The sequence below is a fragment of the Podospora pseudocomata genome (assembly GCF_035222375.1).
Source record: "Podospora pseudocomata strain CBS 415.72m chromosome 1 map unlocalized CBS415.72m_1, whole genome shotgun sequence".
Lineage (NCBI taxonomy): Eukaryota > Fungi > Ascomycota > Sordariomycetes > Sordariales > Podosporaceae > Podospora > Podospora pseudocomata.
Genome location: NW_026946363.1, coordinates 3,351,605 through 3,365,404, shown reverse-complemented (window position 1 = coordinate 3,365,404; position 13,800 = coordinate 3,351,605). Strand labels below are relative to the sequence as shown.

General features: G+C 50.3%; 4 protein-coding genes across 4 annotated transcripts; 3 read left to right on the top strand and 1 right to left on the bottom strand.

Annotated features, from left to right (window-relative positions):
• Positions 1–648: 648 nt before the first annotated feature.
• QC762_112525 (uncharacterized protein) lies at positions 649–1,012 on the top strand (the record flags this gene model as incomplete). Its single annotated transcript, XM_062885672.1, has 2 exons — positions 649–681; positions 743–1,012. 2 exons carry the CDS (start codon positions 649–651, stop codon positions 1,010–1,012), a joined length of 303 nt encoding a protein of 100 aa, XP_062748657.1.
• Positions 1,013–2,024: 1,012 nt separating this feature from the next.
• Positions 2,025–3,539, top strand: QC762_112520 (uncharacterized protein). The gene is made up of 3 exons (XM_062885671.1): positions 2,025–2,414; positions 2,476–2,917; positions 2,977–3,539. Exons 1-3 carry the CDS (start codon positions 2,387–2,389, stop codon positions 3,404–3,406), a joined length of 900 nt encoding a protein of 299 aa, XP_062748656.1. The 5' UTR covers positions 2,025–2,386; the 3' UTR covers positions 3,407–3,539.
• A 262-nt stretch (positions 3,540–3,801) lies between these two features.
• QC762_112510 (uncharacterized protein) lies at positions 3,802–10,023 on the top strand. The gene is made up of 6 exons (XM_062885670.1): positions 3,802–4,434; positions 4,500–7,194; positions 7,259–7,538; positions 7,598–8,401; positions 8,462–9,383; positions 9,637–10,023. The coding sequence occupies exons 1-5, from the start codon at positions 4,087–4,089 to the stop codon at positions 9,258–9,260; spliced, it is 4,926 nt and encodes a 1,641-aa protein (XP_062748655.1). The 5' UTR covers positions 3,802–4,086; the 3' UTR covers positions 9,261–9,383; positions 9,637–10,023.
• Positions 10,024–12,134: 2,111 nt separating this feature from the next.
• Positions 12,135–13,126, bottom strand: QC762_112507 (uncharacterized protein; the record flags this gene model as incomplete). Its single annotated transcript, XM_062885669.1, is given in 3 exon segments — positions 12,135–12,392; positions 12,488–12,985; positions 12,998–13,126. 3 exon segments carry the CDS (start codon positions 13,124–13,126, stop codon positions 12,135–12,137), a joined length of 885 nt encoding a protein of 294 aa, XP_062748654.1.
• Between the last annotated feature and the right edge of the window lie 674 nt (positions 13,127–13,800).

Below are 13,800 nucleotides of genomic sequence, written 5' to 3'. Positions count from 1 at the left end.
CTCACCGTAAATTGGGAAGTTGAGGGAGTCCTGAGGCGTTTCCCTTCCTTCGGGCGAATGAGTCTCTCTCGTGATCTCAATACTAGTTTTGATTCTGACACCACCTGACATTGGAGAGTATATCGAGGTCGCACTTATTGTCCGCTTCCTGTCCCAAAGCCTTCCCGGACCCCTCGATTCGTAATGATGTGGATATCGATGCTCATGATGGTTTGAGTACTGCATGGGGTTAGGGTCGGGATCAGGCATTTGCATGGCCAGTTCAAAGTCGGGAGAATCGGTCTCACGAATTTGTGCGTTGTGAGGCAAATGTACTGGACTGTAGATATCATTCAGGGAGATGGATTGGTACGGGAGGGGGTAGTCGTCCTTTGTCTCTCGGAGATTCTGGGACTGGACTAGCGTAATTATGCTGGCGCGATTTTGGGGCCTGGAGTTTGCTGCGCTGGAAGCTCTGTCTTTCTTGGATCGAGATCGGGACATGGGTTTATTGAGGTGGCTGCCCTGGCGCCAGGGGTTTCGCCTTGGTCCAAATCCGCACATAAGAGGGCGAAGCGTGGCTGCGCAGCTGGCGATGATACCGAGAGAAGTTTCCATTACGCTCCAGAAGGCGGTACCACTGCGCTGGTGTCAGACTTGTTTGTAAAGATGGCGAGGGAGAACTTGAAGCTTACTTTGTTTGTTCGAGAAACTCAGGATCGGAAACGGGTATGAACTTGACGTAGGGGATACGGACTATCAGACATATCCCCGCGAGTATGCCCATTCCGAGAAGAGTTGCCACTCCAACCTTGGTACGCTTGTTGAGTTTGACATTCCAAAGGATGGCAATGGGAAGGAAGGCCAGAATGAAGTCGGTTACGGCGTTGACGATGCTGTGGGCGATGGTCACGCGCGGGACGACGTTTTTGTCGATGCTTGGCAACCCCTTTTTGTGAGACTACAGGAGTACATGGTTTGTTTGATAGAATTTGTGACTTACCAGCTCCCGCCGGATGGATCCAGGACTTGATCATAGAAATATGAAGAGGGTGAGCATTGGAAGATAACGATGAAGAAGTAGATGGCGGTAATGGTCCAAGTAAAGGCCAGGTTTACGTATATTATGTTTCTGTGGATTTTGTCGGTGGCTATGCGAAGCAGCAAGACGGCGATTGAACTTCGAATGAGTGCTGACAACGGCGCGTAGAGAGCTTCGTTGAGGAACCAGGAGTGTAGAGCAATGTTTTCGCCCCTGACGAAGTCCTTAACTCCTTCCTCGCTTGCGTTAACGATGCCCCATACGGTGATGGTTGTATGGGTGGTGTAAACAATCTACAGAAAATAACTGTTATCACTTCGTCAAGAGTGGGTGGTGGTTTGACACTTATCGACGTACCACAGCCGCAAATATCAACCAATCGTCTAGTGATATCTTCTTGATAGTCAAAGATTTAACGAGAATTCGAAGAGAAACGAAAATATAGACAAGTGCGAGGAATGTAATTTGAAGCACAAAAAGCCGAACCCCTCGAGGGTCAAGATCAGACAACATGCTGCACAACAGCGACAAGAAGGACACGGCAGAACGAGTTCAAATGAGTGTCCACCAAGAAGACCTCTTCTATGGATAAGGACTTGCACAACATGATCATTGACATTTTGCTGTGTTATTATACTGAGTTGCCCAAGAGCATGGATTCTACGATGCCCTAGAAGTAGTCAAACCATTTAAACTTAGCCTTGCAAAACAAGAGTCACGACTCAACGGTCCACCGCCGTTGACCAAACCGTTCGGCTAGACTAGAGCAAACCGCCGGCCTGGGGTTATGAAATTGCTTCCGAGAGACACCAGCTCGTGAGCTCGACTCATTCCTATCAAGCTTGTCACTGCCGGTGAGTGGTCGCGCAACATCAACGCTTGAGCAGTTTTAACAAGCAACTGGCCTTTTATACTTGAGTACCGAGTCAAATATTGTCCAGCCCAGAAGTTGATGAGATATCCGAGGTGGTGTTGTTTATTGTTGAAGAAGGATGCCTGGCCAATCAGAGCCATGGGATTTCACGAACGCCTGACCACCCGAGAGCATGCAGCTGTCGAATTTGACACCGGCCGAATGTTTTCAGTCTCTTCTCTGAAAAGGTAAATGGGTGTCCGACTGTTGGGGGAGCAAAAGCTCCAACCCCATTGCATGTCGTCATTGTGATTGCGGACACCTTCCAGAAGCTCCCCAATTATGTCATAGACTGGGTACCTGCAGTAGCAACTCACCTTCAGATGTCCGATTTAATATAAATATTTCAGAGACCCTTTTTGTTCTTTTGACCTGGTTGATTCCTATTCATTCAAACATCCTTCTTTACCCGAGGAAGCAATTTCGCATCGATCGAAGACCAATCATTCAAAATGACTGACAAGGGACAATTCCAGAGTGGTAAGTCGAGCGGCCACACTGCTGTCTTATATCAAAATACTCGGGACTAACACAGTGACAGGGCACGAGATCCCGGTGACGCACCAGGACTTCCCTGGAAAAGAGGCCAAAATGCCATATCCTACACCACTGTTCGATGAGATCCCAACTAGCGATGGCAAGAACCAAAAGTACAGAGCTGCCGGCAAGCTCAAGGGCAAGAATGCCATCATCACAGGTGGTGATTCTGGTATTGGCCGTGCGACTGCCATCCTGTTTGCCATGGAGGGTGCCAACTCGCTGATTGCCTATCTGCCTGAGGAAGAGGATGATGCCCAAGAGACCAAGAAACGTGTTGAGCAGTACGGTCAGCAATGTCATCTCATTTCAACCGATCTGCGGGACCGCAAGAATTGCCAGAAGGTGGTCGATGAGGCCGTCAAACTATTCAATGGCCAGATCGACATCCTTTTCAACAATGCGGCCTATCAGATGATGGTTTCTGACATCAAGGACTTGTCCGAGTGAGTATGACGGTTGAAAATAACATGAAGAGGAAAGACGACTGACAGCGAGCCACAAGGGACCAATGGATCCATACCTTCGACACCAACATCCACCCCTACTTCTACCTGGCCAAGTATTCACTGCCTCACATGAAGCCTGGAAGCACCATCATCAACAATGCAAGCATTAACGCCTACATCGGCCGGCCTGACTTGTTGGATTACACATCGACCAAAGGCGCCATCATTTCTTTAACCCGTGGACTGAGCAATCAGAAGGTTGGCCAGGGTATCCGGGTGAATGCTGTTGCGCCAGGTCCCGTGTGGACCCCCTTGATCCCGTCGACGATGAACGATGACGCGCAGAAGCAATTTACCAGCCCAATGGGTCGGCCCGCACAACCGAGTGAGATCGCAACCTGCGTTGTGTTCCTCGCGTCTACCGATAGTTCGGCCATCAGTGGACAGACGATCCACTGCAATGGAGGCACTGTTCTGAACGGCTGAGCGTCTATGGAACTTGAGAGACTCTTATGATGTTACGACCATGTAGTATAACATAATTATTCAGATAAAATGGCAGCTGGTTCATGTCGGAGAGACCCGTGAAGAGCTGTAAGCCAGATCGCTAGTGAGAAAAGTGCCGTGGCGTGTAACGGCAGTTGGTTGTCAATTGCTTAGGAAACACAGTGCGGATGGCCCAACCTCGAGGTCGATGCTTGATGCCAATGTATACAGGGCCGAAATACAGATAGATGATCCTGCCCAGAGGTTGTGATGTAGTTCCGTATACCTATTGTACGACGGCCTCCAAAAGTGCAGTTTCTCCTTTGTCTTGGTTGGATGGCGGGCACTGATGATGTCGATATCATCGCTGCCTAGTCCGACTCACACAATGCGCACTGTGCCGCCGCTCTCTGACCGCTAGGAACCTTGATGGCTTTTTCTTACTTCTGGAGCTCGAACAATTATTTGCCCCCCAAAACCGATCTTTTTGCAGGATTTGCGACGGGAGTTTGATCCTATTGTCCATCCAACAATCTGTCTCTCTGCAGGTACACAGGAACTGCAATGCACCACGCGACTCATCCGAAACAACATCCACCATCACAAACCAAATAGGGTTCAACTTCTCCGTTACAACTCTCAGCTCCACTCCCGCGCCAAGAGTTTCGACTCCCGACAAAATGGCCTGGACGGCCACCGAAATCCCAGGCTCGGAGCGCCTGCATGAGTTAATTGGGGTCGGTGCCGCCGTTCTGGTAACAGTTCTGTCAACGCCTGCCGTCACCCGTTCCTGGAGAGAGAAGGGCATCTGGGGTGGCTCTGGTTACACCCCCATCAACGCCAACGATGAGTACCAAGATCTCGACGGTGTGGCGACCGAAGAGTCCATCCGGGCTTTCTCGGACACGCGACCTCGCATTGCCGTTGGCCTCGCCATCTTCGCTGGTATTGGCGCTTTGATTGCCTCCAACGTCTTGATCCCGCCCACTCTCTCCGACTGGGTCTTTTGGGCAGAGGTTGTCTGTTGGGTGAGTGGCATGCGGTTGATCACACACGACGAATATACAGAAACAATGTTAACATTTACAAATAGTCTCTTCTTGCTTTACAGGCCATCCTTCTTCCTCCAAAGCATCTCTATCTCTCCAAGTTCCGCTTGACAGTGTACGGCTTGGCATCCTCCCTTGTCATCGCCGTCTTGGTAGTTGTGCTCCATGGATTCGAAGCGCTGGCCCTGATTTTGGAATCCGATTCGGATACCAAATACCGGGCGGTTAGCTTCCTCTACCTTGTACAATTTTCGGCTTCTGTTGGCGCATTTTTGGGCTTTGCTTCTTTCTCAAGGAGACCAGATGTCTACGATGATCAAGGGCTGGTCGACCAGCAACACACCAGGTCTCTTCTCGATCTATTCTCGTTTTCCTGGAACAGGGTTATCTTTGATGTGGCCAAGGAGCGTCAGATCAAGCTTGAGGACATCCCGAACCTCGACTTTGCCACAAAATCAAGAAACCTGCAGGCTAGATTCATCAAGACGCGCCGCGAGAAGCTGCCGCTCTGGAAGCAGCTCATCTACGCGTATTCCAAGGAGCTGGCCTTGCAGTGGTTGCTTACCCTGGTCGTCGCGCTTCTGGCCTTGTTCCCGCAAGTTGTTTTGTACAACTTCCTGAAGAGGATCGAGAACCGGCAGAAAGACACAGCCACAGATCCCACCATCTTTATTTGGGTTATAGGATTGCTTCTGAGCCAATTGCTCCAAGTCGGCGTCAATAACTGGATTAGGTGGATCACCACGTCTCGTCTGGAGATACCTGTTGGCTCACTTCTGCAGTCCCTGGTTTTCTTCAAGGCGTTGAAGCAGTACGAGACAGCTCCCCCGGCCCAGAAAGAAGACAAAACCGACAGCAAAAAAGATGGAAAAGCAGGCGAGCCCAATGGCGTCAATGACGCAAGCAAGCCAGGAAAGAAAGCCAACGCCAAAGAAAAAGAACCGGAGACTCGACAGAACATCATCAACCACATGAAGCTTGACTCCAACCGCGTTACAATCTTTTGCATGTACAACAATAACTTCCCCATGGCTATTTTCAAACTCATCTTTGCCGGTGGGTTTTGTATTAGTTTGATGGGTTGGCTACCAGTGGTCAGCGGCCTACTCGCCGCGTGCTTCGTGATCCCCATCAGCTCGCGCTTGTCCACCAAATACACGGCCCTTCATTTTGGTCTGATGAAGTATCGAGATGGGAAGGCCCATCTGTTGACAGAGGCTCTGCAGGGCATGCGACAAATCAGATTCTCGGCCTTGGAGCAGCATTGGGAGGACAAGATTCTCAAGAGCCGTAACGAAGAGCTCAAACAGTACTGGAGAGTCGCTGTATGGCAGTGCCTTGTTGTTTTCATCATCAACTTGGGACCCATCATGCTGGCCAGTGTCACGTACTTCCTTTACGTTTGGCAGAACGGAACAAACATCAAGGCTTCCGTGATTTTCACCGCACTCGGCCTTTTCGACCAGCTGGATGAGGCTGTAGCTCTCCTTCCACTTCTTCAAACATACCTGCTCGAAGCTTGGACCAGTGCTGTCCGGTTGGAGAAGTTCTTCAGTCAATCTGACAAGGAACCAGTATCAAAACCCGGGGACTCCATTCTGTTCAAGGATGCCACAGTGGCGTGGCCAAGAATTGAGGATACCGAGAAGATTGATGACGAGGATGCCGCCGAAGAGAGAGGCGCCCACTCAATGCTCAGAAATATCAACCTGGAATTCCCTCTTGGCCAACTGACTTTGGTATCGGGTAAAACAGGCGCCGGCAAAAGCCTCTTGCTTGCCGCTATTCTGGGAGAAGTCAAGCTACTCAACGGCGTCATTCGGATGCCCGTTCTGCCTCCCTTTGACCATGATGCCAAGGCTATCCCTGAGTCCGAGTGGATTATCCCCGAACTGACCTCGTTTGTCTCTCAGACTCCCTGGATCGAGGGTGGCACCGTGAGAGAGAACGTGATATTTGGCCTCCCCTTTGTAGAGGATCGCTATCGCAAGGTCCTTGTTGCTTGTGCTCTTGAAAAGGACATTGAGCTCCTGATAGACGGTGATCAAACAGAAGTTGGACCCAAGGGGGTGACGCTTTCAGGCGGTCAGCGCTGGCGAACGGCCCTTGCTAGAGCTCTCTACTCTCGGGCTGGGATTCTCATTTTGGACGATGTTCTCAGCGCCGTCGACGCTCATGTCGGGCGTTTGATCGTTGACAAAGCCTTGACGGGTAAGCTGGCGAGAGGGAGGACTCGCATTCTCGCCACTCATCATGCCGAGCTCGTCCTGCCACATGCTAGCTTTCACATCCAGCTCCATAACGGAGAAGTCCTCTCGGTTGAGCACCTTACACCTTCTGAAGACAGCTCTGCGTTGACGGCCCTGTCTGAACAAGATGTTCCATCCACGGATGATAGCCTGGTAAATGGACAGCCTCCCTTGGCAACCAAGAGCAAACCCAAAGAGGACGAAGAAAGCAGAGAGACAGGTCGTGTCAAAACCAAGGTGTACAAAGCCTACTTCAAAGCCAGTGGCGGCCTGTTGCCTTGGATTGGGGGTGTATGCATTCTATTGCTCGGTCATTTCTTGTCGGTCTTCCGGGCTTGGAGTTTGAAAGAGCTTGCGCAGACAGCATCGGAAGAGCCAGAGGCCCTCCGTTTCACGGTTCAAACTACCTCCAAGAACGCCTTCCATTTTGCTGCCAGCTCTAGCTCCGAAGAGAGAGAGGGTTGGCACTGGGGCTATGGCATCTACTTCTGTAAGTCTTGCGCCACGTACTACCGTTGTTCGTCAACGAGGCTGACATTGTGACCTTTTTTTAGGGCTGTCCGTTTGGCTCGTGATCGACTTCTCGACGTTGTTGGTCCAGATAATAAGAGTACTGGCCTTCTTCGTCATCGGTATGAAGGCTTCCAGAGTTCTTTTCCAAGACATGACACATGCCATTCTCCGCGCTCCGTTGCGATGGATAGACACAGTTCCAGCTGGTCGAATCCTCAACCGCTTCACGTCAGATATGTTCATTGTGGACCGCCGGCTCTCTAATCAAGCGTTTACCTTGATTCGCACCGTGCTGTTTTTGCTGGTTATTATTGCTACCAGGTACAGTGGCCGTTTCGTTCTGCCCCCTTACACACAGATCACTGACTTGATGGGAATAGTCTGTCAGTTTCGGTGTACGTCATTTTTTTCGGCATCCTCCTGTTCATACTCTACGTCCGAGTGTCCATGGCGTACATCGACGCTGCCCGAGAGGTCAAGCGAATCAACTCCGTGTCTCATTCTCCGATCTACGATCAGTTCAGCTCTGTGCTTTCTGGTCTCTCAACTATCCGGGCCTTCGACCGCACCGAGTTCTACATGAAGCGCATGTTTACCCTGATCGACAACAGCTCCAAGGCTTCGTGGGCACTCCAGCTATCTGGTCGATGGATGGCTGTACGTATGGGGGTCCTTGGCGCTCTCTTCGTTGCTGTCGTCGCCAATGCGGTAGCAGTTAGTGACACCAACGCCGCCTTGGCTGGATTCAGTTTGGCCTTCGCCCTGCGCTACACAAACGCGCTGACATCTGTTCTTCAAGCGTTGACGTCAGTGGAGCTGGGTTTCAACGCATGCGAGAGAGTCTTGGAATATGCAGAAATCGAGACGGAGCCGGAAGGCGGGAAGGATGTCGCAGCAGCATGGCCTACTGAGGGCAGGATCGAGGTCCAAGATCTGACAGTCAAATATGCGGATGACCTTCCCCCGGTCCTCAAAAAACTCAACTTTAGTGTGGGTGCTGGCGAGAGAGTCGGTATCGTCGGACGGACAGGAGCCGGAAAGTCAACCCTGGCCGCTGTGTTTTTCCGTCTTCTTGTGCCTGTTGAGGGCTCTGTTTATATTGACAATGTCGACATCTCGACCTTGAAGCTTAGCCAGCTGCGAAGCCGTCTTGCCATCATTCCGCAGGACCCCTTCCTTTTCTCGTAAGTGCTTTTTTCGATTCGAATCAGAGGAGGCAATATACTAACTTGAACTTGTAATAGTGGTACATTGCGATCGAACCTGGATATGGAAGGACTTCTTGAGGATCACGATTTGCTATTGGCACTGCAGCGTGTCCATCTTATTGAGCACGTTGAAGATCATGACCGTCCAGCTGTATACCCACCAGCTGGAGCTTCAGTCATTATGGGATCTTCCACCATCCCCCTTGCAGATTCAGAAACGGAAACAGAGGCTTCCACGGCTGTTGAGGGAGAGCCCACGGTGATTGAGCCGGAGTCAGAGTTGAACCTGCCTGCGGACAACGCCAACATCTTTACCAACTTGTCGACACCCATCAGCACGGGTGGTGCAAACTTGTCCCAGGGGCAGCGACAACTGGTTTGCCTTGCGCGCTCTCTTCTTAAGCGTCCCAAAATTGTCATACTCGACGAGGCCACCAGCGCTATCGACAGGGGTACCGATAGCAATATCCAAGAATCGCTTCGTAAAGAGTTTGCGGCTGCCGGTTGTACTGTTCTAGTTATTGCTCACCGACTGTCGACCGTTGCAGACTTCGACCGCCTCTTGGTCATGGACAAGGGCCGTGTGGCCGAGTTCGGTAGCGCACGGGAGTTGCTCGAGGCGGGCATGAGACGCGTTATAGAAGAGCCCAAACAACAGGGTGACTCGCGGGTTGACGATGACACGGCCGAAGATGACGAGGAAGCCAACGGCACTGGAGCGTTCTGGGAGCTGGTGCAGAAGAGTGCGGAAAAGGAGAAGCTCTTGGAGATGGTTTTCGGCAGTGACAAGGATCGGCTGATGAAGGAAATATTTGGCAATACCAATGGGGTATGAAGAAGGCTATGGCAAGGGTGCTTAAAAGGACACGATAAAGTTTCTTAGACTGAGATCTTTCCCGGCGCTAAGATCAAATGGGGCATTTCTCTTAGTAGGGATAGACTGTCATGGAAACAACAGGCTCAAGGGTCTGTAAATAATAGTGTATAGACTGTAGTGCATGTTCATGTCATATTGCAAAAAGGATGTTCACCCATATCGTTCGACATATCTTCCATGCCCAACACTGTCTCACTTCCACCCCGGTCTTGCCTATCATGAAGCTCCAGCAAACAGTTGCAATATCGTCTGTGGTTGGGCTCGAGGTGAGGACAGACATGTTGGCACACTTCTTGATGCTCTATTCAGCCCATCTAGATACGTCTGACAACTGTCCGAGAGGTATGCCCGCGAGAGAGAGAGTGGGTGTCTCGCGGTCACAGGAATAAATGGTGTTGAAGGTGATGTAACTCGCTACCGTAGCCCATCATATTGCTCATCGATATCCTGTCAGGGGTAATGGATAGTGATAGCCGGTGATGGAAGCAAAGTGCCCGGTACCTTTCGAGGGGATAAATGTGTATTGTAAATGAATCGTTGAAGAGCTTGTGAGGCGAGCCGGAGCTATTTGAGTGATAGAGACAACTGTCTGACTTATCATCTTGCCTGTGTCAATTTTATCAGCTGAGATAATGGACAGTGGTAGGTGATACACCTAATAAAGTCATAGCTGGGTAATGGACAGTGATGATAGCTGGTGTAATGGATAATAATGGCTGGGTTAATAGGTGGTAATAGAGGGTAATAGAGGGTAATAGAGAGTAATAGTTGGGGTATTAAAGAGTGATAGCTGGGATAATGCATACCTACATGAAAGCTTTAGTTCGTGGAAGGTAGAGTTAAACAAGTGGTGTTGACTTCTAAATAGTTATGTATAGAGTGCATGAGATTTTGTGAAGGTTGTGGATATCGGGATGCTCAGAAGGTCATATAGAAGTAGAAATAAGTTGTCTATATCCTCTTATATGTAATATTAAATATCAACTTAATGAGCCAAAGAAAGCAAATACTGGCAATTATTTACTATTTAAGCTTATACTCTCTATTACCCCAGCACGTGGGTGAAGAAATCCAGTGTGCAAAGATGATATCGACCTTCTTTACCTCACCATCTCTTACCCGCCACCACATGAGGATTTCTTGTAGAAAATAAATCATGTAGTTCTCTAGAAGCTTCTGATTACTTGTATATATATTTTTTGGAATTAATTTAACCAAGAAAGTGGTGAGTGATGTGTCGATGAGCGATGAATGTTGCTGTTGCAAATGTGGTCTGGATTTCTTCACCTACGTGCCCAGCTACCACTATCTATTATCCCAGCTACCACTATCCATGGTGTGGTAACCTTTGGCGTGGTCAAATAAAGGCATAAATAAAACATGGTCATCTGAGTGTGCTTAGAGAACACGAGCGGATGGTGTAAACGCCTATCGCTCAACAACTGATGACTCCGAGGGTGCGAATTACTACCGGTCTGGCCAACAGGAAAGATAAATATCTCTCCTGACGCATATGCAACTGGGTAGACCACCTACCACTGTCCATTATCCCAGCTATTACTGCCTACTATCCCAGCTATCACCATCCATTATCCCAGCTATCACTGTCCGCTATCCCGGCTATCACTAGATATACAATTAACTATTACCTAATCAGCCACGTAGTTAAATACCTTATAAACCTCTTAGTTGATCACCTGGTTGACGACTTAGCTGACTATTTGTTTGTTTACTTATTTGGTAGCATAAGTGATACCGTTAGCAACGACATCCACGAGTGTGGGAGTTAAATAGAGAATAGCTTCAATTGATAGTTTTGTTATCAGGAGATCATTATTATACTGTGATTCATAGGTCCATTGCTGATTGATGCGGCTGTCGTCATAAGTAGTGATGTGCAGCGGTGGTGGTGTGGGTGGTGCACTTTCAGGGGCAGAGCCATAACCCTGGTCACATTTCAGGTTAGATAGGGAATGTACAGAGGATTAAGAGGGCGTAAAACAAATACCATATGATGATGCGATGGGAAAGCGCCTAGGGTAGGAGTTTCATAAAATATCAACGTATCGTCATGTGAATTGTCTTCTCTTGTTAAAAGAGCATACACAGGTCCAGCCAATGATACCCTCTTTCCCTGAAAGCAACGCACACCAAAAATAAGCAAAAGAATATGAAAGAGACCACATTAAACGTGAAATCATCGCCGGTCAGCCAATCTCTTTCTTTTTTTTCTTTATGAAAGACCATAGGCCCAGCCAACGATCCTCCTTTTTCCTTGAAAGCAACGCGGCCCAAAGAAAACAAACAAAAGAAACTGGTAAAAACCATCACCAACAAACTGAAAAGAAGTACAAGAGTATGAAAAAGACCTCATTAAACATCAACTCATCGCCAGCCAACCTCTATTTTCCCCCCCTTTTATGAAAGACTATACGCCCAGCCAACAAACCTCCTTTTTTCCTGAAAGCAACGCTGTCTAAAGATTACAAGGAAAAGAAACTGAAAAAAACCATCGCAAACTAACTGATTCCCTAGCAAACACCCTGACCCGTGTTCTTCGCATCCTTGACAGTCCTTTTTTTGTTTTGTTGTTTTGTGTGTGTGAAAAAGAAAAATCATCGCAACTCCATCTGCCACCTAACAATCCCTCTTTAAACCCTCAAATAGCAGCCCAACACACCACCTCCTTCCCCCCTCCCTCCTATCTCCAATTCTCCCCATGAGCTTCCAGACCTCTTCCCCCCTTTCAGACCACTTGGTCTTCCCCCAAAGTTGGTGTTTGTTGGCTTAGTAGGGAGGGCCCTGCCACTGGCCCCCCATCTCCTCCATCCGCTACTCGTGCTCCTTCTTCCGCTCCGCTTGGCGAGCATCTCTCTCCTTGATATCAAGATGCCACTTCTGGTCGACGAACCGGTTGGTGGCGCGGTGAGCATGCTGGATGTTATTCTGCGAGCAATAGAGGTTGAACGCGTCCCAGAACTGGCTGAGAGGGAGCAAATCTCCCTTGAATTGGCGTATGACGGAGACGTCGTGATTGTGAAGCCAGGTGCTGTGGGGCAGGTTCCAGAGTCGCTCATCCTCGAGGGTCATCTGGGGTTGAAAAGGTGTGAGTTCGTTGTGAGGGTGATATTTGGGGATGGAGCAGAGTGTGGGAAGTGTATGGAGTGACCGGGGTTTTGACTTACCTTTTCGTTCTTGTCAGATGAGCGGTGCCCGTAGCCCGTGCTGAAGATGGGGGGCAGGAGTCGGGAAGCAGTTCCTACGTTCTGATGGTGTTGTGGACCGAAGGTGTTGGACGGGGGCATACCTGGAGAGGCGGAGGAGCGAATCGATGCGGTAATAAGTTGCTGGGGGACGGGGCGGTGGTAAAAACTCCCAATATTGCCTGTGTAGGTGGCACCAAAGGTGATGCTGTAGATAGTCTGGACCTGACGGATCTCCTCGGGGGAGAATGAAGTAGGCCAGTTGTTGCTAGGCACAGGCACCGGGTGGGAGGAGGTTCTTCCAGGCTGGAAGTCTCTCTGGGGACCGGTCATGTATGTCTCGGCTTGCCTTGTTCCCATCTCCTGGGATCTCTGGGGCTGGTGGTATGCCCCGGGAGGAGGCTGGAAACTGAATCCCTCTGTCTCGCGGCGTTCGAGGCCTGTCACAGCTTTGTTCACGGGCCTGGTAGTCTCGGCGGCCTGTCAATTCACCTGTGGACCTGCCCCACGCGTGTAAGAGTCTGAATTGCGCAACAGAGAGGGCCCGGCGGTACATCGAGGAGGATGCATGCTCGGCAACGGGGTGCGACCAGTGCTCAACGGCTCGTAGACTTGGCCCATTTGGGCTACAGGCTTGAGAGCCAGTTGTCGAGGAGGCTCAGCCTGAGGCCGCTTCGCGGGACGGTTGCCCTTCTCAGCCTCATCGTCGTCCTCCAGACCAACAAAACGTACACGCTTCCGGGAGGCAGGCGGGGTTCCCCTTCCCACACAACGTCGGACCTATCTAGCGCGCAGAGAGGTCCTCGGCTTCGGCGAGGGCTTTCTGATCTGCCAGTCACATTTTTTTGGCATCGATGAAATGTGTGCGGTGCTGGGTGTGCCCAAATATTGCCCCTGGCGCAGCCCTCGCACAACCGGACAGTGCATCCCTTGCCACAGCACTCCTGGAGAACGCCTGGGGAATGGCTATCGCAAGAAATCACCCTTGTTTACTTTGCTATATAGAGGCTTCCAGGTTCGATGGGTGCGGTGAGAGTCGAGACCTGGCGTCATAGGAAGAGCATCGGGCCTTGGCGATCGAGGGGAATTAACAGGCGTGTTGGCAGGGACAGGGACAACTGGACTCTCGCCACTGTTGTCAGGGGACTAGGAACCAGAGGCGTCGGTGTTAGCGGGCCGGGAGTCGTAGGTAAAGCGGACAGAGCAGCAGCAATGGCGGTGGCGATGTTGTCACTGGCGGCGGAACCGGGAGTGACAGGGGAGGCGGAGGAAGCGCCGTTAGCGGGCGCGGCCTC

Coding starts and splice junctions, on each gene's coding strand:
- QC762_112510 (XM_062885670.1), top strand. CDS start 4,087: ATGGCCTGGACGGCCACCGAAATCCCAGGCTCGGAGCGCCTGCATGAG. Junction 4,435..4,499: donor GGGCAGAGGTTGTCTGTTGG/GTGAGTGGCATG, acceptor ATTTACAAATAG/TCTCTTCTTGCTTTACAGGC. Junction 7,539..7,597: donor CTGGTTATTATTGCTACCAG/GTACAGTGGCCG, acceptor TGATGGGAATAG/TCTGTCAGTTTCGGTGTACG.
- QC762_112520 (XM_062885671.1), top strand. CDS start 2,387: ATGACTGACAAGGGACAATTCCAGAGTG. Junction 2,415..2,475: donor CAAGGGACAATTCCAGAGTG/GTAAGTCGAGCG, acceptor ACACAGTGACAG/GGCACGAGATCCCGGTGACG. Junction 2,918..2,976: donor GACATCAAGGACTTGTCCGA/GTGAGTATGACG, acceptor GCGAGCCACAAG/GGACCAATGGATCCATACCT.